Source organism: Moschus berezovskii, chromosome 1, assembly GCF_049115385.1.
Source record: "Moschus berezovskii isolate FMDL1 chromosome 1, NW_MosBer_1.0, whole genome shotgun sequence".
Lineage (NCBI taxonomy): Eukaryota > Metazoa > Chordata > Mammalia > Artiodactyla > Moschidae > Moschus > Moschus berezovskii.
In genome coordinates this window covers 78,025,142-78,047,773 of record NC_142460.1, presented here as the reverse complement: position 1 = coordinate 78,047,773, position 22,632 = coordinate 78,025,142, and the positions used below count along the sequence as shown (strand labels likewise).

The 22,632-nt window shown below is 44.4% G+C and overlaps 1 protein-coding gene across 2 annotated transcripts in view; it reads right to left on the bottom strand.

Moving 5' to 3' along the window:
• The window catches only part of C1H3orf52 (chromosome 1 C3orf52 homolog), a 44,306-nt gene that overhangs the window by 4,793 nt on the left and 16,881 nt on the right, over window positions 1-22,632 (bottom strand). Inside the window, exons 3-5 of one of the 2 annotated variants that reach the window (XM_055421787.2) lie at window positions 16,950-17,077; window positions 10,229-10,299; window positions 979-1,213 (exon numbers count right to left, since the gene is read on the bottom strand). In XM_055421787.2, coding sequence (XP_055277762.1) covers window positions 979-1,213; window positions 10,229-10,299; window positions 16,950-17,077 — 434 coding nt within the window. The remainder of the gene's footprint in view (window positions 1-978; window positions 1,214-10,228; window positions 10,300-16,949; window positions 17,078-22,632) is intronic. The other variant, XM_055421864.2, reaches the window with a different exon arrangement.

Below are 22,632 nucleotides of genomic sequence, written 5' to 3'. Positions count from 1 at the left end.
TGAGCTAAAAGTTGGCCCTCAGAATGTCATTCCTTTTATTCATTTGGGGAAAAGAATGCTTTAAGAACTGCATTATAGAACTCTCTGCCCTCCACCTCTCGTCCCCAAGAATCAAGTGTCATCACATAAACACCTCTTCTCACACCACGTGGGATGTGATGCCCTATAATCTGTTCCACTCTTCTGTCCCTTGGCAGCCGGCCCCATGCCTGCTGCTCACCACATCTCCTTCGAGACTGCCTTTTTCTTTCATTCAACTAGTATTTACCACTGCTGATATACAGTGTTTCTGATAGATTGTGGATAAGGAACCATCCAAAATCATTAGCATTGTGGACTAACCAAGATCCAAAACCCATCCAAGTGAGCAATCAGAAGTGGGAAACGAGAACGGAAACTAAGGCTGGCAGTACAGACCACAGGGAGGAGGTCTCGGATGCTAGCGGTAATCTCAGTTCCCACCTTCCTTCCTTATAGGTTTTGTACAGTGTTCTTAGATTCTGACAAGTGGGGTATCATCTATGCTTATCAAATAACGTCCATTTCCTCATTCCATTCTTAGTTTTAATAATGCACATTTTGCTTATAATCTTCTAAGAAAGAGAAGAACTTGCCTTTTTATTTCCCTCTGTTAATATCTTAGACTAGTGGCCTTCAACAGAAAAAGATATTCTCCAGATTGAACCATCTTTCAACAATTTAATATACCATTTACTTCAAATTCTTCAGTACTTGCTTCTCCGGTGAGACCACGGCATTTCCACGAAGGTGTCTAATGATATTGTGACGAGGGATTCAGAGCTTTGAATGTGGGTGAACTACAGCAAGGAAACACGTAGCAACCCTCATTTTTATAGTTTGCTTCCATGACTTTTTTCTTCCAGCTTCTTTATCTGCTCACAAAGGGTAGGGACTAGGTGACCTCCAAGGACATGGAACATTGCCTGCTCAGAAATCAAAGCAAGCTCTCTAACCCACCTGGTTCCCCCGTTTACCGTCACAGCTCTGCCTTCCAGATGTGTTCAACTTATTGTAGAAGCAGAGGGATCCTGGATCAAGCCCCAGAGTCTCACAACCAGCCATGTTCTGATCATGGAAATCCTGCTGCAAAACACCCAGCACGAACTCCTCACTCATCACATACTTCATAAAACTGCCATCTTCAGGGGGAACCCTGAAGTGCAGGCGGAAGATTATTGTGGCGTTTTCACCACTGAAAGGCAAACCAAACAGAGACAATAAACATATAAACAGAATCACACTGCAACTCAAGAAACTTATTTTAGCAAAAACATCTTTTGAGTTCAACATACTCTCCCAGTATAAAAAAGCAAAGAGTGTACTACCCTAGAAGAGCCCTCGTCAATGCACCCATCACACAAAATCGCAGTTATCCAAACCTCCTCCTTTCACCTAAAACCCAACCCCGAGAAGCCCACCGTGAGAGGCCATGCAGGAGAGGCTCCGAGAGCTGCCTAATACCACGATTTGCCCAGAGGCAGGCCAAGGCAGTCCTTTTCTCCCTGGTCTCCCTTCTCCAACAGGGGCTTGTCAAAGCTATCCAGTTTAACCAGTTCATCACTTAACCTACAAAATGGCCAGAGTAGGGCCCAAAGCTCCCTGCCATTGGCAGGATACACAATCCTAAACTCCCCAGATGGCCCTGGGTACCAGCAGCAAATCTTACCTCCCTGGTTTGTCCCCAAAGTGAGAAACTCTTTCTGTCCTGTTTCTACTTCCCACGGTTTTGCAACTCTCAGTAAGGGGACCTAGGAAAGGGAGCTTTTCTCTTTCTAGAAGTAGATATTCTCCTACTTCTAAAAGAAAAATAATCATACGGCTATCCTCAGCTAATCAATGGTCTACACAGCTTGTTAAATGCTACCTCCCTATTTAGAATTCTCACAACTATCCTTTGGTTCAAGAAGGCCGGATTCTTTTTTCAAGGCCTAGTTTAAGAGGTAGCAATAATATATTTAAGAGAGGTCACATCTGAGACTCTCACCCAAAGGTAAATTTTGCAGTCAAGCCAGTCCCTGTAATGAATCAGAACATTGTCCCTGCGAACGACTGGCAAAGAGCTCCCTCGTGTGGCCAGATATCACATAGCCCAAACGAACAGAGATCATTCTGTTGTTTTTGAGATCACATCCAAGTACTGCATTTTGGACTCTTTTGTTGACTATGATGGCTACTCCATATCTTCAAAGGGATTTTTGCCCACAGTAGTAGATATAATAGTAAGTTCAGTTCAGTTCAGTCACTCAGTTGTGTCCGAATCTTTGCGACCCCATGAACCGCAGCACGCCAGGCCTCCCTGTCCATCACCAACTCCCAGAGTTCACCCTGTCCATTGAGGCAGTGATGCCATCCAACCAATTCATCCACTGTCGCCCCCTTCTCCTCCTGCCCTCAATCTTTCCCAGAATCAGGGTCTTCTCAAATGAGTCAGTTCTTCGCATCAGGTGGCCAAAGTATTGGAGTTTCAGCTTCAACATCAGTCCTTCCAGTGAACACCCAGGACTGATCTCCTTTAGGATGGACTGATTGGATCTCCTTCCAGTCCAAGGGATTCTCAAGAGTCTTCTCCAACACCACAGTTCAAAATCATCAATTCTTCGGCGCTCGGCTTTCTTTATAGTCCAACTCTCACATTCATACATGACCACTGGAAAAACCATAACCTTGACTAGACGGACTTTTGTTGACAAAGTAATGTCTCTGCTTTTTAATATGTCGGGAGAAATATCAATAACCTCAGATATGCAGATGACACCACCCTAATGGCAAAAAGTGAAGAGGAACTCAAAAGCCTCCTGATGAAAGTGAAAGAGGAGAGTGAAAAGTTTGGCTTGAAGCTCAACATTCAGAAAACAAAGATCATGGCATCTGGTCCCCTCACTTCATGGGAAATAGATGGGGAAACAGTGGAAACAGTGTCAGACTATTTTTTTTGGCTCCAAAATCACTGTGGATGCTGATTGCAGCCATGAAATTAAAAGACACTCCTTGGAAGGAAAGTTATGACCAACCTAGACAGCATATTAAAAAGCAGAGAATTACTTTGCTAACAAAGGTCCGTCTAGTCAGGGCTATGGTTTTTCCAGTGGTCATGTATGGATGTGAGAGTTGGACTGGGAAGAAAGCTGATCGCCGAAGAATTGATGCTTTTGAACTGTGGTGTTGGAGAAGACTCTTGAGAGTCCCTTGGACTGCAAGGAAATCCAACCAGTCCATTCTAAAGGAGATCAATCCTGGGTGTTCATTGGAAGGACTGATGCTAAAGCTGAAACTCTAAATCTTTGGCCACCTCATGCAACGAGTTGACTCACTGGAAAAGACTCTGATTCTGGGAGGGATTGGGGGCGGGAGGAGAAGGGGACGACAGAGAATGAGATGGCTGGATGGCATCACCGACTCGATGGACATGAGTTTGAGTGAACTCCGGGAGTTGGTGATGGACAGGGAGGCCTGGCGTGCCGTGATTCATGGGGTTGCAAAGAGTCGGACACGACTGAGTGACTGAACTGAACTGAACTGAAGGTTGGTCATAACTTTCCTTCCAAGGAGTAACCGTCTTTTAATTTCATGGCTGCAATCACCATCTGCAGTGATTTTGGAGCCCAAAAAAATAAAGTCTGACACTGTTTCCACTGTTTTTCCATCTATTTCCCATGAAGTGATGGGACCAGATGCCATGATCTTGGTTTTCTGAATGTTGAGCTTCAAGCCAACCTTTTCACTCTCCTCTTTCACTTTCATCAAGAGGCTTTTGAGTTCCTCTTCACTTTCTGCCATAAGGGTAGTGTCATCTGCATATCTGAGGTTATTGATATTTCTCTCAGCAATCTTAATTCCAGCTTGTGCTTCTTCCAGCCCAGCGTTCCTCATGATGTACTCTGCATATAAGTTAAATAAGCAAGGTGACAATATACAACCTTGACGTACACCTTTTCCTATTTGGAACCAGTCTGTTCTATGTCAAGTTCTAATTGTTGCTTCCTGACCTACATACAGGTTTCTCAAGAGGCAGGTCAGGTGGTCTGGTATTCCAATCTCTTTCAGAATTTTCCACAGTTTATTGTGATCCAAACAATCAAAGGCTTTGGCATAACTGAGTTAAATTCACCCATACCAGTCCATTTTAATTCACTGATTCCTAAAATGTCCATATTCACTCTTACCATCTCCTGTTTGACCACTTCCAATTTGCCTTGATTCATGGACCTAACATTCCAGGTTCCTATGCAATATTGTTCTTTACAGCATCAGACTTTACTTCCATCACCAGTCAGATTCACAACTGGGTATTGTTTTTGCTTTGGCTCCATCTCTTCATTCTTTGTGGAGTTATTTCTCCACTGATCTCCAGTAGCATATTGGGCACCTACCAACCTGGGGAGTTCATCTTTCAGCATCCTATCTTTTTGCCTTTTCATGCTGTTCATGGGGTTCTCAAGGCAAGAATACTGAAGTGGTTTGCTATTGCTTTCTCCAGCGGACCACATTTTGTCAGAACTCTCCACCATGACCCATCTGTCTTGGGTGGCCCTATCTGGCATGGCTCATAGCTTCATTGAGTTAGACAAGGCTGTGGTCCATGTGATCAGTTTGATTAGTTTTTTTGATTGTGGTTTTCATTCTGTTGGCCCTCTTATGGATAAGAAGCTTATGGAAGCTTCCTGATGGGAGAGACTGACTGAGGGGGAAACTGGGTCTTGCTCTGATAGGCAGGGCACTATCACTAAATCTTTAATCCAATTTTCTGTTGATGGGAGGGGCTGTGTTCCCTCCTTGTTGTTTGACCTAAGGCCAAACTATGGTAGAGGTAATGAAGATAATGGTGACCTCCTTCAAAAGGTCCCATGCAGGCACTGCTGCACTGAGTGCCCTTGACGACGCTGCAGCAGGCCACTACCAACCCACGCCTCTACTGGAGACTCCTGGACACTCCCAGGCAAGTGTAGGTCAGTCTCTTTTGGGGTCACTGCTCCTTTCTCCTGGGTCCTGGTATGCATAAAGTTTTGTTTGTGCCCTCCAAGAGTCTGTTTCCCCAGTCCTGTGTAAGTTCTGGTGGCTCTATGGTGGGGTTAATGGCAACCTCCTCCAAGAAGGCTTATGCCATACCCAAGTCTGCTGCACCCAGAGCCCCCACCCCTGCGGCAGTCTGTGCCGAACCGTACCTTCACAGAAGACACTCAAATACAGTTCTGGCTCAGTCTCTGTGGGGTTTCTGGGTCCTGGTGTGCCCAAGGCTTGTTTGAGCTCTCCAAGTGTCTCTTGCGGGGATGGGGTTTGATTCTAAATGTGATTTTGCCCCTCCTACCATCTTCCTGGAGCTTCTCCTTTGCCCTGGACCTGGGGTATCTTTTTTTGCTGGGATCCAACATTCTCCCGTCAATAGTTGTTCAGCAGCGAGTTGTAATTTTGGAGTTCTCACAGGAGGAGAATGAGCGCACGTCCTTCTACCCCACCACCTTCCTACTTCTCGAGAGTAGGAAGGCTATAAAACAGACCACTGGGTGAATGGAGGACTTGCCCAGGCCTCCAGCCCTGGAATCAGCTCTAGTTCAGTGATTTCTGCAATTCTTTCAATATCGTTCCAAGTTTGTTTCATCTCAGCCCTGCAGGGAGAGGATTCTGCAAGTCAGGACATGTTCCCTGGACAGGGATGAGGGTTCTCTGGAAGGCGCAGCGTCTGGGAGCTGGAGTTTGGGGAATATGGAATGATCCTAGGGCGAGAGCTGCTGTTGACTGCAGAGACACGGATGGAAGGGAGGTGATGGAGGAGATTGTGATGGGAAATGCCTGTGGAGGAAAGCTGGGCAGACATGGAACCAAAGTGATACTGTGATACTTCCTCAGTGATCAATGCAAACGAACTTCCTCAGTGGTCAATGCAAAGAAATAGAGGAAAACAATAGAATGGGAAAGACTAGAGATCTCGTCAAGAAAATTAGAGATACCAAGGAACAATTCACACAAAGATGGGCACAATTAAGGACAGAAATGTTATGGACCTAACAGAAGCAGAAGATATTAAGAACAGGTGGCAAGAACACACAGAACTGTACAAAAAATATCTTTATGACCCAGATAACCACAATGGTGTGATCACTCACCTAGAGCCAGACATTCTGGAATTCGAAGTCAAGTTGGCCTTAGAAGAATCACTATGAACAAAGCTAGTGGAGGTGATGGAATTCCAGCTGAGCTATTTCAAATCCTAAAAGATGATGCTGTGAAAGTGCTTTACTCAATATGCTAGCAAATTTGGAAAACTCAGCAGTGGCCACAGGACTGGAAAAGGTCAGTTTTCATTCCAATCCCAAAGAAAAAAACTACCACACAATTGCACTCATCTCACATGCCAGCAAAGTAATGCTCAAAATTCTCCAAGCCAGGCTTCAACAGTATGTGAACGGGAAATTTCCAGGTGTCCAAGCTGAATTAGAAAAGGCAGAGGAACCGGAGATCAAATTGCCAACATCTGTTGGATCATTGAAAATGTCTACTTCTGCTTTACTGACTATGCCAAGTCTTTCACTGTGTGGATCACAGCAAACTGTGGAAAGTTCTGAAAGAGATGGGAATACCAGACCACCTGACCTGCCTCCTGAGAAATCTGTATGCAGGTCAAGAAGCAACAGTTAGAACTGGACATGGAACAACAGACTGGTTCCAAATAGGGAAAGGAGTACGTCAAGGCTGTATATTGTCACCCTCCTTATTTAACTTAAATGCAGAGTATATCATGGAAAATACCTGGCTGGATGAAGCACAAGCTAGAATCAAGAATGCTGGGAAAAATATCAGTAACCTCAGATACGAAGATGACTCCACCCTTATGGCAGAAAGTGAAGAACTAAAAAGCCTCTTGAGAAAAGTGAAAGATGAGAGTGAAAAAAGTTGGCTTAAAACTCAACATTCAGAAAACTAAGATCATGGCACCTGGTCCCATCACTTCATGGCAAATAGATGGGAAACAATGGAAACGGTGAGAGACTTTATTTTTTCAGGCTCCAAAATCACTGCAGATGGTGACTGCAGCCATAAAATTAAAAGACGCTTGCTCCTTGGAAGAAAAGCTATGACCAACCTAGAAAGCATATTAAAAAGCAGAGACATTACTTTGCCAACAAAGCTCCGTCTAGTCAAGACTATGGTTTTTCCCGTGGTCATGTATGGATGTGAGAGTTGGACTGTGAAGAAAGCTGATCGCCGAAGAATTGATGCTTTTGAACTGTGGTGCTGGAGAAGACTCTTGAGAGTCCCTTGGACTGCAAGCAGATCCAACCAGTCCATTCTAAAGGAGATCAATCCTGGGTGTTCATTGGAAGGACTGATGCTAAAGCTGAAACTCCAATACTTTGGCCACCTCATGCAACGAGTTGACTCACTGGAAATGACTCTGATGCTGGGAAGGATTGGGGGCGGGAGGAGAAGGGGACGACAGAGAATGAGATGGCTGGATGGCATCACCGACTCGATGGACATTAGTTTGAGTGAACTCCAAGAGTTGGTGATGGACAGGGAGGCCTGGCGTGCTGTGATTCATGGGGTCACAAAGAGTCGGACACGACTGAGCGACAAACTGAACTGAACTGAACTGAACAGCCAAGAAGTATGCCAAACCCTGTGCACATGTGTGTTAGTCACTCAGTCATGTCCGACTCTGCGACTATAGCTTGCCAGGCTTCTCTGTCCATGGGATTTTCCAGGAAAGAATACTGGAGTGGGTAGCCGTTCCCTTCTCCAGGGATCTTCCCAACTCAGGGATCAAATCCAGGTCTCTTGCATTGCAGGCAGACTCTTTACCATCTCAGCCACCGGTGAAGCCCTTGGAGTTCATATAAATAACACGAAGTTGGGACTCAGAAGAAACTCAAAGTTTCAAGGATACCTTTACATACAGGTGAAAATGTGCTTTCAAACTCTAAGCCAGTTACTCTGGTTTGCAGCGTTTCATTGCTTGTTGCCTGTGTTCCACCTTCTAATTATTGATAATGATGGTCAACATCTTGACCTGCAGTCATCCTGCACACCCACAGGCAAGGACTGGGGTTTGCTAATAGAAAGGACCAGAGGCTGACTTTCAGAAGACCAGACTGGAAGCTGTTAGAGGGTCACGCTGCCTAACCCAGCCTGGCCAGCCCCTCCTAGTCTCTCCAAGTCAGGTCATTGGATGAACTGACGTAGACTGAATTTTGAGGGGAAAGGAAGAATTTCTCAGGGACACAGAGAACTCTGGGCTTTGCCTCAGTTGCTGATGAAGCAAAGGACGTTTTTCCATGGTTGAAACTCTGTCTAAACTTTAAAAAACGAAACAAAAGTTTCCCAGACAGAATTTTGTTAACTAAAAATCCTTCGGTTTTTCTTTCAAATAATTTTTAAAAAACAGATACTCTTAAAAAAAAAAAAAAAGATCCTTTCACAGTAAGTCTTCAGATTTTGTTTTACGCGGTTTTCTGATGTTTTTTTCCCAACGTACCCCAACCCATTATGCAATCCCACCGCCTCTAGACCTGTAATATGGGCTGAATTCTCGGAAACCCCTTTCAGGCTCTGAGCGTCCTTACTCTCCAACTCTGTCTTTAAATTACGCTTGGGAAAGCGCACAGAGGAAAGTTGGGTCTGAGTATACATTTCCCCCTTTACAATTGGTATTTTCTTACCAGTAATTTATGATTAAGATAGGCAAGGTCAAAGGTGTCACCATAAGGTGGCAATAACATTGAAAAGTCCATAAAGAAGGAGAAATAGTGTTGCTGCCAAGGCAACCTGCAATTATGTTTTCAGGATCCAGGTCCTTTTGGTCTTATCCCACCATGTACCATCACTTCACATGCTTCCCCTGCCAGGTTTGGGAAACTGATGCTTTGACAGGAGGACCCTCAGGGTAAAATTGATGGTCATATTCCAGGAATACCTTAGGCACAGTGGGTAATAAAGGTTTGCTACGTAAATCTTGTCCTAACAATCTAAAAGGATTATCAAATGACTCTAATAGTCCTAACAAAACAAAAGGATAGTAAAATGACTCCTCTGCATACATACAGCAGTTTACCTATGTTGTTGTTTCAGTCGCTAAGTCGTGTCCAGCTCTTTTGTGACCCCATGGACTGTAGCCCACCAGGCTCCTCTGTCCATGGGATTTCCCAGGCAAGAATACTAGAGTGGATTGCCATTCCTTCATGTGATTTTCCTGACCCAAGGATTGAACTTACATCTCCTGCACTGGCAGGCAGATTCTTTATCACTGAGCTATCAGGGAAGCCCAAGTGTCTACTGCTGCTGCTGCTGCTAAGTCACTTCAGTCGTGTCCGACTCTGTGTGACCCCATAGACGGAAGCCCCCCAGGCTCTCCTGTCCCTGGGATTCTCCAGGCAAGAACACTGGAGTGGGTTGCCATTTCCTTCTACAGTGTGTGAAAGTGAAAAGTGAAAGTGAAGTCGCTCAGTCGTGTCCAACCCTTAGCGACCCCACAGACTGCAGCCTACCAGGCTCCTCCATCCATGGGATTTTCTAGGCAACAGTACTGGAGTGGCTTGCCATTGCCTTCTCCCAAGTCTACTGACATATACAAAAACTTTAGAGATTAGGAGGAAACTAAAAAAGAAAAAAATGTATGTGTGTATATATGTTACACATGTAGAATATATAAATATATAGTAAATACATGTACAGAAGAAATCATACAAACCATTGATGGCTGTCCATTTTATAAAAGGGATTGGAATTCACTATGGAACTGACTGGCACATGAAGTGTCCATAGGTAGTGGGGCAGAGGAAGGCAGGAGGTGGACTTCTCCTCTAGCAGCTGTCTTTATTTTTTATTATACCAGGAGCATGAACTTATCTATGACTTGTGTTCCTCAAAAGCAAAACCCAATCCATGGATTATATCATTTATGTCACATAACTATCTGAAAGCTATTTCCATGTCAGATATTAGTTTATTCGAGCACATGTAGGAAACAGGAATGGTTATTCTGGGTTTTTCCTCTATTCCCTGTGATGTTGTTGAGTCATGTAATTAATCTGGGTTTCCTTCTTCATAAAATAAGGGCATTAAGCTACTTAGCCTTCAAAGACCCTCCTAGCACCAACACTCTGGTTCTAGATACCCTTGGTCCCTTTGTGCTTTGGGGTTAGGGAAGTCCTTTTGGGTAACTCATGATGACTGTCAACCTCCAGAGAGAGACTGTAATACTCTACATTCTTACCTGAAGTCCATGACTTCAACCGAAGTGAAATAGCGGTTCAGAGCTGGTGAATCACTGTACATGTGTGTCACCTAAAACAAACAGGGGCAAGTTAACAACCACACATCACAGCCAGATCATACTGCATGTCACCTGATAAAGCAAAACTACCCCTAGGTGATGGAAATTCCCCCATAGGGAGGAATGAACTTACCAAGAGGCTCTGGGTGAAGAAACAGGAAGGGGTGGGCCCCACATCAACCTAAATTCAAGTTGGCACTCATTTAAAGGGACCTCATTTGCAAGGACCAAGTGATAAGGCTGGGATTTTCAGCATCTCTTACATGTTGAGCTGTGACCTGTGGTCTGACTGATCAACAGCCTGAGCCCACACAGACCCAAGCACAACAGGAAGGAGGGAATCTCTAAGGAGCTGAGAAGACTGAGAACCGGTGACTCAGGGGCCTGCATATCACCAGACAAAGGAAGGCCTCTTCTCTTCTTTCCCTGGAACTTCACTCCAAGGAGACACAGCCATGCGGTTTCTGGATAATGCAACCAAATGAGTGGTACAATTGCAAAGATACAAAGTTCTTATTTTAGCCATCAAGTGTTGCAACCATAAAAAATAAGATTACCTGTGTTCCCACTACCCAAGTTTCATGCCTTCACATTTTACCATATGTAGCTGACCCGTTTACCTGAAGAAACACAGCACAGCTAAAGTTATTCTTACACACTATTCCTCTTTCCTCTCTCCCTGCCCACTACTAACCATTGTCCTGAAGCTGTCATGTATCTTTTCCATGCATGTTTTTATGAATGTAACACTCCCTTGTGTAATCATAACTATATGTAATTTTTTTTTTTTGGCTGCTCCACACAGCATGCTGGATCTTAGTTTTCCAAACAGGAATAGAACCCATGCCCCCTGCATTAGAAGTGCAGAGTCTTAACCACTGAACTGCAAGGGAAGTCCCCAAAGACTTGATCTTTTCAGAAATACATATATAAATTCAATGTGTGTTTTTATTCAAATAAAACATACCATATTCTACACCTTCTCTGACTTGATTATTTTCCACTCAAAATCACATTTGCAGTTTACCCACAATGGTCCCTTGTAGAGCAAGGAGATCAAACCAGTCAATCCTAAAGGAAATCAACCCTGAATATTCATTGACAGGACTGATGCTGAAGCTGAAGCTCCAGTACTTTGGCCACTTGATTTGAAGAGCCAACTCACTGAAGAAGAAAAGACCCTGATGCTGGGAAAGATTGAAGGCAGGAGGAGAAGGGGATGACACAGGACGAGATGGTTGGATGGCATCACCGACTCAACAGACATGAGTTTGAGCAAGCTCCAGGAGATAGTGAAAGACAGGGAAGTCTGGCATGCTGCAGTCCGTGGGGTGGCAGAGTTGAACACAACTGAGCAACTAAACAACAACAACACAATGTACATCTAGATGGAGGTCATCCAGTCTGACTCCTAACTCTGCAGAGATTCCTTGAAATGACAGCTCCACCCACTCCCTTCCCCTCCTGGTGGCCATGTGCTTTGTTTCCAATTGTCTCCTGCCATGACTATGCTGAGGTGAGCTGCTTGAACATCCCTAAGCCTCTCTTCTCATGCAGGTAAGAGATTTCCTTTGCCCTATACCCAGAGGTGGACTTGGGTCTAGGAGTTAGCATATCTCCACCTTAATTCTTTCTGAATTGCACTCCATTTCACTGCCCTCCCAGCAATGAACAAGTGCTCTATTACCCGCAACCTTGCCAGCATTTAAGGTTACCAGCTTTTTCAATTTTTGCCAATCTGATGAGTTTTCATTGTGTTTCACACTGTCATATCGCGTTCTAGTGAGGTTGAGTGTCTTTTCATGAAAAGATGGAAGGATGTCTTTCATGAAAATCCTAACTCTGTGGGATTTCTCACCTCTGTTCTTTTTTGTTCACTTTTGTCTGTTAGTGTTCTTTCCCTTGGGTTGCATTTTTCTTACCCAAACTCATTTACACTCTGGATACTAGCTGTTGGTTTTATGTCACAGCTATCTTCTCCCACTCTTTGATTAGTCTTTCCATCATGTTTCAGAGATGTAAATCCTAACCTATAGTACCCAAAACTTGTGGCTGAACGCATTTACACTGCATCTCTTTAAAATTATTACTTTGAAGTTTAAATGCCTTGTTCTTAGCAGGCAGGAGGACAGTGCTGGGATCTGGGTACACCCCCAGCATGAATCCAGCTCTGAGGCTGGAAGCAAGCCTGTAGCTAGATCCACTCCTGCCAGCCTGCAGCCTCAGCCTTGACGTCGTTCTGGAAATTTCACCCCCATGGTTCCTCTGTGCTGAGCTCCGTGTGCCCAGCTGCACCCATCACGGCTTGTCGTCTCACTGCTTTATTCCACAGCAAACAGCAGAACGACCTCCAGGGAAAACCTGCCCGTTGTCTCCCACCCACTCTCAGCAGAATCTCAAGGAGGCTGCATCCACTGTTTGCTCCCACTGTACTCACTGGTGGCAATCCAGTTTCTCCAAGGTAGAGCAGAGGGGTTCAGAGCACTTAACCCTGTCACTACCGCTGGCGTCTGCAGAAGAAACTGACGTAAGAGGCACTGCGCTCTCTGCTCTCTGTTCCCTTTGTGCTGATTAAAAAAAAAAAAAAAGTCTAGGCATTCGGGGAGGTTGCAAAACATGTCCTAGGTCACTCTGCTAGTAAGGAATCTAGTCCTAGATGTTGCAGACACTAAGCCCAGCGTCCTCAGGTTTTACCACACAACCCAGTGGAGATGAAGCGAGGAGGAAAGTGCCTCCTGAACAACAAGGACAAAAGTAGCATAAAGTGTTAAGAACTCTGCAGGGAAAGTGACTGGGCCATCTTAGAGTTTTTGAGCCCCAGCTGCCAACAGGCCCACAGTCATTTAGAAAACGCGGAGGTTGGAGCAGTCCCAGGACTGCTCAGAACAGGGAGGAGGATGAGGATGCTAGAGAGGGCGTTTTTTCTCAAGCGCTGAAAATAACAACACCAATATCCTTCTCTTCCTTTCATTTTTTTATTTTAATTGCAAGATAATTAGTTTACAATATGGTGACGGTTTTTGCCAAACATCAATATGAATTGGCCATAGTTACACATGCGTCCTGGTCATCCTAGAGCTGCCACCCACCTCCCTCCCCACCCTATCCCTCCAGGCTGTCACAGAGCGCCAGCTTTGGTGCCCTGCGTCACACATCAAACTCCACCTGGTTATCCCTTTCTTCCTTTTAGCTTGAGCTTCTTTTGTCAGAAATTATGTCTGTCCTTCCTTCTTTGTTCCCTCCCTTTCATTCTTCCTTTCATTAATTCTTAGGGTCCGAAGCACTGTGTTTTCACACACTGATGCTCAGAAAGAGTTTTTTGTTTTAAATTTAAGTTCGGAGCCCGCTCCGGAGCCGCCCCCCGCCGAAGCGCATTTCACCTGCTCCGCCATCGTCGTGGGCCCAGAGGGCGCCTCGGACGCCCGCGGAGCGGGTGGGGGCGTGCCGCAGCGCCGGCTCCTCGCGCCGCAGGGAGAAGCTACGGCTGCTTCCCTACCGCCCCGGCCCGGACCCCCGGACGGCCGACCACGCTAGGCGGAGGCCCAGCGGTAGATGCGCATCAGCACCCGGGACCAGCCTCCGGCCGAGGCAGCCACCGCCGAGCCGCTCTGCACGTGCTCAGAGCGTCCCTCCAGTCCCCCAAGAGTTTTAAAATGCCATGTTAAGAGATGGAGTGGTATACTAGATCAATTTCAGTGTCCACTCTAACATTTTTGTTTGTGGCACCATCACCTACTATGATTAGGAAATATTTACATATTTAGGAGCTGTCAACCACACTACTTTGGGATCAAAAAAGTGAGAAAAAGTGCTCCTCACCCCTTGCTCTGGTGTTTCCCAAACTGTGCCAATGAATGCAAACTGAGCCCAGTGAGCCGATCACCAGAGTCAGGCACAGTAGCTACTGAGAAACCAGTTTCCATTATTTACAATGGGGCTTTCCAGGTGGTACAATGGTTAAGAACCCGCCTGCCAATGCAGGCGACTCAGGAGACCCGGGTTCAGTCCCTAGGTGGGAAGATCTCCCGGAAAAGGAAATGGCAACCCACTCCAGTATTCTTACCCGGAAAATTCCATGGACAGAGGAGACTGATGGGCTACAGCCCATGGGGTCACAAAGAGTCAAACACAACTGAACACACACACACAATTAGTTACTATAACCAAGATATGGGCACAACCTAAGAGTCCATCAACAGATGAATGGACAAAGAAGATGTGGTCTATGTAGACGATGGAAAACTACTCAACCATGAAAAAGAATGAAAATTTTGCCATTTGCAACAACATGGATAGACTTGGAGGGGATTAGACTAAGTGAAATATGTCAGAGAATGACACATACCGTGTGATATCAATTATACGTGGAATCTAAAAAATAAAAGAAATGAGTAAATATAACAAGAACAAAAAAGAGACTCACAGATGCAGAGAACAAACTAGTGGTTATCGGGGAAGGGGGAGGGGCAAGGTGGGGTGGGGGTTAAGCAGTACAAACTACTATATAAAATAAACAGGTGGTAAGGATATATTATAAAACACAGGGAATATAGCCAATGCTCTTTAGCAACTATAAGTGGAACGTGACCTTAAAAATTGTGAATCACTATGTCATACACCTGAAACATATAATACTGTGTATCAACTATATCTCAATTTAAGTGATAATGTTAAAAAAAAGAAAAAAAAATCTTCCAGAGGAAGAGGAATACGTCCCCTGCATTATCAGAGGGGACATCGCTGACTCTGGCATCGAGCAGGTAAGCTGAGCTATGACGCCGGGTAGCTACTGGGCTAGCTTAAACTGAGTTATCAGCCCAACCCAAATAGAAGGAAACTGGCAGTGAGACAGGAGAGGAGCCAGGAAAACTCTGCTGAGAAAAGCAAGACAATAAAGCAAAAGAGAGGATGCAGTGTTTCAATATCCATTCCCATTTACTTTCCAAACTTGGAAACTGGCTTAAGTGGAAGAAGAGGGTTCTCGATCTGACAGTAAGATAGTAATATCTCCAAGTTCCCCATTTTTTTTTCCTGAACCTTTGTTGGGAAACCGGAGAGCAGAAGTTTCTTCACCTCACTCCACCTTATGTTTATCATCTTCAAATAAGATAATTCTTTTTAAAAATGCCTTACAAGGTTCTTTATATGCCTCTGTGGGCATACAGGGAAAGTGAGGTGATTTCCACTTATGACAGTAGGAACCCACTCAAAGAGGCCTGTGAACTTGCCCCAGAGACCCCCCAGTCCCTACTCCTCAGCCATTGTACCACGATGAACTGAAAACACCTGTAGAACTGCTCACATCTGCTTCTATGACCAGAGAGACGGCTTTTCAGCAAGTGACTGACATCCATCTCCCTCTGACAGAGAGACCAGCCTGAAACAGTGAGACCTGTGGACGCCGACTCACTCTGTTTCTCCTCGGCCAATGCAAAATCCCTCAATCAAAAAGTAAAAGAGGGGACTTCCCTGGCCATCCACTGGTTAAGACTTTGCCCTTCAGGAAATAAAGGGAATTCACCCCATTCAGCCTGTCTTCCACAGGGACAAGAGTAACAGACAGCAGGCTGGTCATGCTTAGATTTTGTTCTCAAAAACTTTCCTGGGTCTGACTGTGAACCACTCTGTCTTTGACAGGATAACCAGGGCTGCTCCAGCCAACCCTCGTGGTCTTACTGCAGAGCCCCCATAACACACAGAGGCTCCTTCTCCTGCATTCCCTGCTCCATGAATGATGTCACCATCCACCCATGTGGTCACCCAGCCAGAAGTCTGGAGCCATGCTCTCCCTCGGCCCACAGCCTACCAGCCATGAAGTCCTGTTGAGGGAACAGACCTCTGAAATCTCACCTGAACCTCAATTATCTCCCCTGACATTGCCCTAATTCTAGGCTCCCTTACTTGTCACCCAGATTATTGCAATATCTTCTAACTAAGCACTCCACCTCCAATGTTTTCCCATCACCACAGAAAGACTAAAATGAGAAATTGACCATGTCAGCCTGCAGATTAACTCTTCCAGGACCTCACCAAAGAACTGGAAACTTTCATGATCTGACCCCTTCCTTTCCATTCAGCCTCACCTCTGCATTTCTGCTACACAGTATGTGGAGGTCATAGCACACTGCAGAGCAGATACCCTTGTGTTCTCTGCTCTCTATTCTGGAATACCCCTACTTCACATTTTAAGACTCATCCTGAGTATCACCTCCTCCAGGAGGCCCTCCAAGCCTCCATCCCTCCTCTGTGGCTGTAAATCACACTGTACATATCTCGGTGATGGAACATACCACACTGTGCGTAACCATTTAATTGCTTCCTCTACTTGGACTTTGAACCCCCATTGAGGGCACAGCCTCTGTGGCCCTGGCACTAAGCATGTTGTCTGGCACCTCACAGACCTCAATAAAATCTCAGGTTGAATCAAACCTAAGACCAAAGTGAGAAACAGAATATTGTCCTCTAGAACACATTCAGCTGAAGGCCAGGGCTCTTACTTCTGGCTTTGCACTACAGAAAATCTATTTCTAAGCACTGGTTTCTGCCAATATCCAAAGAATCTAAGCTTGAAGCTACTTACTGGCTAGCTCTAACCCAGCTGCTCCGGAAGAATTCACACTCTAATGCTAAGAACTCGGTAACAATACATAAAGTAACTTACCCGCTTCTCGAGCATGTCAGGTAATTCCTCTTCAGAAACACACTCCTCTGGAATCTTCAGCATGACCGAGAATGTTTCATTTGATGACAATTCAAGTATTTCATTTTCATCTTCATCAATATAAGTTACTAAACAGAATGGGGGTGGGTGGGATAAAAAGTAAAAGTAAGCACATGCATAAAATAACAAACATTCATTCCATTGACTGCTATACTTAAGAAATAAATGAACAACGAGTAATCATCAAGCCCAGTCACGTAAGCAAGTATGAGCAGAAATGCTTTCCTTTTCTCAGGTAGGCTGAATAAAGACAGGGGCTTGCCTCTATCACAATAAAATTTTGTTTCTTTATCTGATGCCAGAGGGGGCTCAGATTCCATTGAACACAGACTGGGTGAAGGGCACCTGGAAGAGGTGGGAAGAACATGAATTTCTGTGTCAAACTGACTCATGCACCTTAGCTACTTCCACTGTGTCAAAGCAGGTGCTAGAGATGGCCAACAAACAACAGGAGATGGGGGACAGGAGCAGAGCAAGGAATTTCCCTGAATCCCCTGTGGTTTCGTACCCACGCTGAGGACGTGACATCATTGAGAACTGCTCCTGGGTTAGAATCTGAGCTAGTGAGCATGAAGTCATCACTCTCACTCTCCAGGATGTCCCACGGGGGGAATGTTGACACACTCTGTTTGTAGAAGGAACCCAAACTGCACTCAGAGCCCCAGGGCCCACGGGACTTACATACCTAAGACAACAGTTTTGTGCTGTTTGCATTCCAAGGACTGTGAGCTAACTGATTTTTAAGTAGTTAGAGCCAAAGGAAAAACACACAAAGTCAGCAGCCAGGAACTTGAAGCTGGCACACTGGCACTAATTAAGCTGTCCTGGCTCCCTGCCAGCACCACTTGGGGACCACCTCTCCAACCCTGAGAAAAGTGTGGGTGGAAGGAACCAGGTGTTTGTGGGCCATGGACTTCTCTGTAATCCCGTGCCTCAAACATAACATTATCAGTCTCTTTACTGGACTTTGCAAAGGCCACCGTGGTATTGAATCTGGGTTTATGATGGAAGTGAGAGTCCAGATCCTTATTCCCTGGGGAAGTCTGAAGTGTGAGCCACAAGGATCAAGGGAAGTTGCAGAAGAGTTAACAGAGCAGGTCGGAGGCTGCCAGCCTGGGCAAGGCCGGCGCAAGGTTGACCCCTTACTGGAATCTGGAACTTGGATTCCCAGAAAATTCCCACGTTCCCTGGTAAGAGTGGCTAGCTGTGCCTCAACTGTTTATAGAAACAGCATGGCTTGTGCCGAGCCTCTCCTTTCGTTCTTGGAGTCTGGGGTTTTAGTAGGTGCTAGGCAGAGCCTGCCCATGTGGCCAATCCCAATATAAACTGAATCTCTAATGAGCTTCCTTGGTGGACAAGACTTCACATGTTGTTGTCACAATTCATTGCTGGAGGAATTAAGTGTACTCTGTGTGACTGCACTGGGCGAGGAGTGTTGGAAGTTTGCCCCTGGTTTCCTATTTTGCTTTATATCATTTAGCTGTAATAAATCATAATCACCTTTACAATATATGCTGAGTATCATGAGTTATCTGCATTATCATAAATTTGCATTATCAGCAAATCGATGAATCTGGGGATAATCCTGGGGACCCCAACATAGGGAATTATCCCTGCATCATTATCTGTTGTAATTCATCATGTTCTTTTGTCTGAGAATAAAAAGTTATGCCCTGGGGAATTTCCTGGTGATCCACTGGCTAAGACTCAGCACTTCCACTGCTATGGTCCTGCATTCAATTCCTGGTCACGGAACTAGGATCCCACAAACCACCAGTCAAAAAAAAAAAAGACTTATGGCCTCAAAGCAGAAAACTTGCAAAGTATAGAAAACTGCAGCAAAGCAAAAAAAAATTACTAATAATTCTTTAATCAAAAGGGCTCCCCCCATATTTTATATATTTGAGGTTTTAATGAAAAGGCAATTTGTATATTGCTTTTTATTGTTTGCTGCCCTCATTGCTTATCTGTCTTGGTTCTTTTGTTGCTGTTGTTAACATATCAAAAGGCATTTCCCATGTGTTCAAAATTCCTTGCAAAGATTATTTTAATGGTTACATTATTGTTCTAAAATAATTTAATGTTTTCAGCTTTCCAAAGTTATAAATAATGCTGCAATGGGTAACTTTGAGCTCTACACCCACCACGTGCATTTCCAGAGTAGATATCATTACCTCAGAAAAGAACAGGGATGCCAGAGAATGGATACAGGAGTCACAGAACTGCTGAACTCAAGGGCACTAAGAAATGCCAAGTTCACCATTGTATATACTTGCTTCCTTCGCCATAGACTAATTGTCCGTAATTGCATGGGTTTATTTCTGGCTTTCTATGCTGTTCCATTGATCTATATTTCTGTTTTTGTGCCAGGACGATACTGTTTTGATGAGTATAGCTGTGAAGTATAGTTTGAAGACAGGGAGCCTGATTCCTCCACTTCCTTTTTCCTTTCCCAAGGTTGCTTTGACTATTCAGGGTCTTTCCTGTTTCCATATAAACTTAAAAAATTTTTGTTCTAGTTCTGTGAAAAATGTCATTGGTAATTGATAGGGATTGCAGTGAATCTGTAGGTTGTTTCGGACAGTATGGTCACTTTGACAATATTGATTCTTCTGATCCAAGAATATGGTACATCCTTCCATCTGTTTGTATGTTCTTTGATTTCTTTCATCAGCATTTTATAGTTTTCAGAGTAAGGGTCTTTCACCTCCTTAGGTAGGTTTATTCCAAGGTATTTTATTCTTTTTGGTACAAAAGTAAATGTGATTGTGTCCTTAATTTCTCTTTCTGATCTTTCGTTGATAGTGTATAGAAATGTAACAGATTGTTGCATATTAATTTTGCATCCAATAACTTTACCAAATTCATTAATGAGCTCTTATAGTTTTCTGGTATTGTGTTTAGGATTTTCTAAGTATAGTATCATATCATCTGCAAACAGTGAGTTTTACTTTTCCAATTTGGATGCCTTCTATTAAGAAATGCTGATATCAAAAAGAGGTCTCCAATAATAGCTCTGCTGTAATAACTTGTATTTTCTGAATAATGAATCTGTACAAGAACTAGCTAAAGAGTTGTGTTTGTTAAAATAGTAACAATAGCTACAACAGGCTTACCCAGTCAGCAGAATTTTTATGTTATTAATGAGATTTAATCTGGGCAGTATTTCTAGGTAGAGAAAATGTCTTTTAAAAATCATAGTACATACAAAAGTACATTGGAAATACACAAAAATAGCTCTTTGGCAGGAATCTAAGAAATGAGCCCAAAGAGGGAGGCCTTAAATGCCAGATGTCTTCAGGAGATAATGGAAGTTGTTAAATGTCTCCCAGGAAGGAGACAGGGAAAAATCTGTTGGTGACAGATGGGATGAAATGGAACTGGGGGAGATTGGAGGTAAAGAGGCCACTGGACACAAGAATAGGAAAGACAGATTTCAACTGACAGCAGTGAGAAGAGGAAGGAAGATTTCGATTGACAGCAGTGAGGAGAGAGAAGAGAAAGACCAGGATGGTGGAAACAGAGCTGACTGTAAAGGAGACAGACATAGTTTGACCACCTCAGCCAGTAACAAGCCATGTGACTTAAGTCATTTAAATCTCTGAAGCAGTTTGTTCAACAGAAATACCAATGCCTACACTGTAGGTGATGGTAAAGGTAAGAGCCACCACATCCAGCAGGGAGCCTAGAAGTAGATGGGTAGTCAGTGTTGAAAGTTACTATCGAGACACTACCAAGGAATGACTGATAAGGTTGGACTGTGAAGAAAGCTGATCGCCGAAGAATCGATGCTTTTGAACTGTGGTGTTGGAGAAGACTCTTGAGAGTCCCTTATACTGCAAGGAGATCCAACCAGTCCGTCCTAAAGGACATCAGCCCTGAATATTCATTGGAGGGACTGATGCTAAAGCTGAAACTACAATACTTTGGCCACCTCATGCGACGAGTTGACTCACTGGAAAAGACTCTGATGCTGGGAAAGGTTGGGGGCGGGAGGAGAAGGGGACGACGGAGAATGAGATGGCTGGATGGCATCACCGACTCTGTGGACATGAGTTTGAGTGAACTCCAGGAGTTGGTGATGGACAGGGAGGCCTGGCGTGCTGTGATTCATGGGTCGCGGAGAGTCGGACACGACTGAGTGACTGAACTGAACTGAACTGAGACATTATCTAGCTATAGGAGAGAAGAAGAAATCAAAAATGCTCCAAAGAATCAAGTGTGGGTAACAGGAAGAATAATAGCTGCTATATTATGCGTTATGCACAGACATCCTGCTATGCACTTGTAGTTTTTAACCTCATGTCACTGCAGATGCTGATTGCAGCCATGAAATTAAAAGACGCTTACTCCTTGGAAGGAAAGTTATGACCAGCCTTGATAGTATATTAAAAAGCAGAGACATTACTTTGCCAACAAAGCTCCGTCTAGTCAAGGCTATGGTTTTTCCCGTGGTCATGTATGGATGTGAGAGTTGGACTGTGAAGAAAGCTGATCGCCGAAGAATTGATGCTTTTGAACTGTGGTGTTGGAGAAGACTCTTCCTTGTACTGCAAGCAGATCCAACCAGTCCATTCTAAAGGAGATCAATCCTGGGTGTTCATTGGAAGGACTGATGCTAAAGCTGAAACTCCAATACTTTGGCCACCTCATGCGACGAGTTGACTCACTGGAAAAGACTCTGATGCTGGAAAAGGTTGGGGGCGGGAGGAGAAGGGGACGACAGAGAATGAGATGGCTGGATTACATCATGGACTCGATGGACATGAGTTTGAGTGAACTCCGGGAGTTGGTGATGGACAGGGAGGCCTGGCATGCTGTGATTCATGGGGTCGCAGAGAGTCGGACACGACTGAGCGACTGAACTGAACTGAACTGGATCCTCCAATCAACCTTGTGAATTAAATATTCAGGTTTTCATTTTAAAATGAAGACATTCTTAGAAAAAAGGCATAATTTGCTTAGGTCAATTGAGCTAGTTAAGTAGGAGGGTCAGGATACATTTATAGACAGATTCAGAAATCACTTATATTTTACAAATGAGGAAACTGAGGCCAAGAATATTGAAGAATTTGCCTAAAGTTACACAATTGGATGATATAAACCTAGCTTCATGATTTACCACGAAAGTATAAAGGGTGAGGAAGGGGATTCCCACAAATAGTAGTTTCAGATGAATAATGATTAACACGGTGATAGTTATTTCCAGGTAGAGAACTCCAGCAAAGAACATGACTAAAACTCAGGGAAAACGCGTGCATGAACTCGGAGTCATCTCCAAGGTGGGGATGGCCGCTGCCTTGGGACTAAACGAACTTCCCAAGAGAAAGAACGAAGAATGAGAAAAGTCAGAAACCTGAAGTTATGCCTCCTGCAACAACACAGAGGCCAAAAGCAGAAATAAGGTCTGGGAGTTCTGAAAGCCTGGAAGAGTACAACACAGCTGAGAGAGCTGACAGCTGCAAACAGGGCAGAGAGGGGAAGGGAGAAAGACCACTGGGCTTCATCATCAGACACTTGCCGTTGACCTTAGGAAGAGAATTTGGGAGCAATGGATACAGTGGTTTAGGAGTACAGATCTCTCTTTCTAGAAGCTTGCCAGTGAAAAAAGGGAGAAAAATAT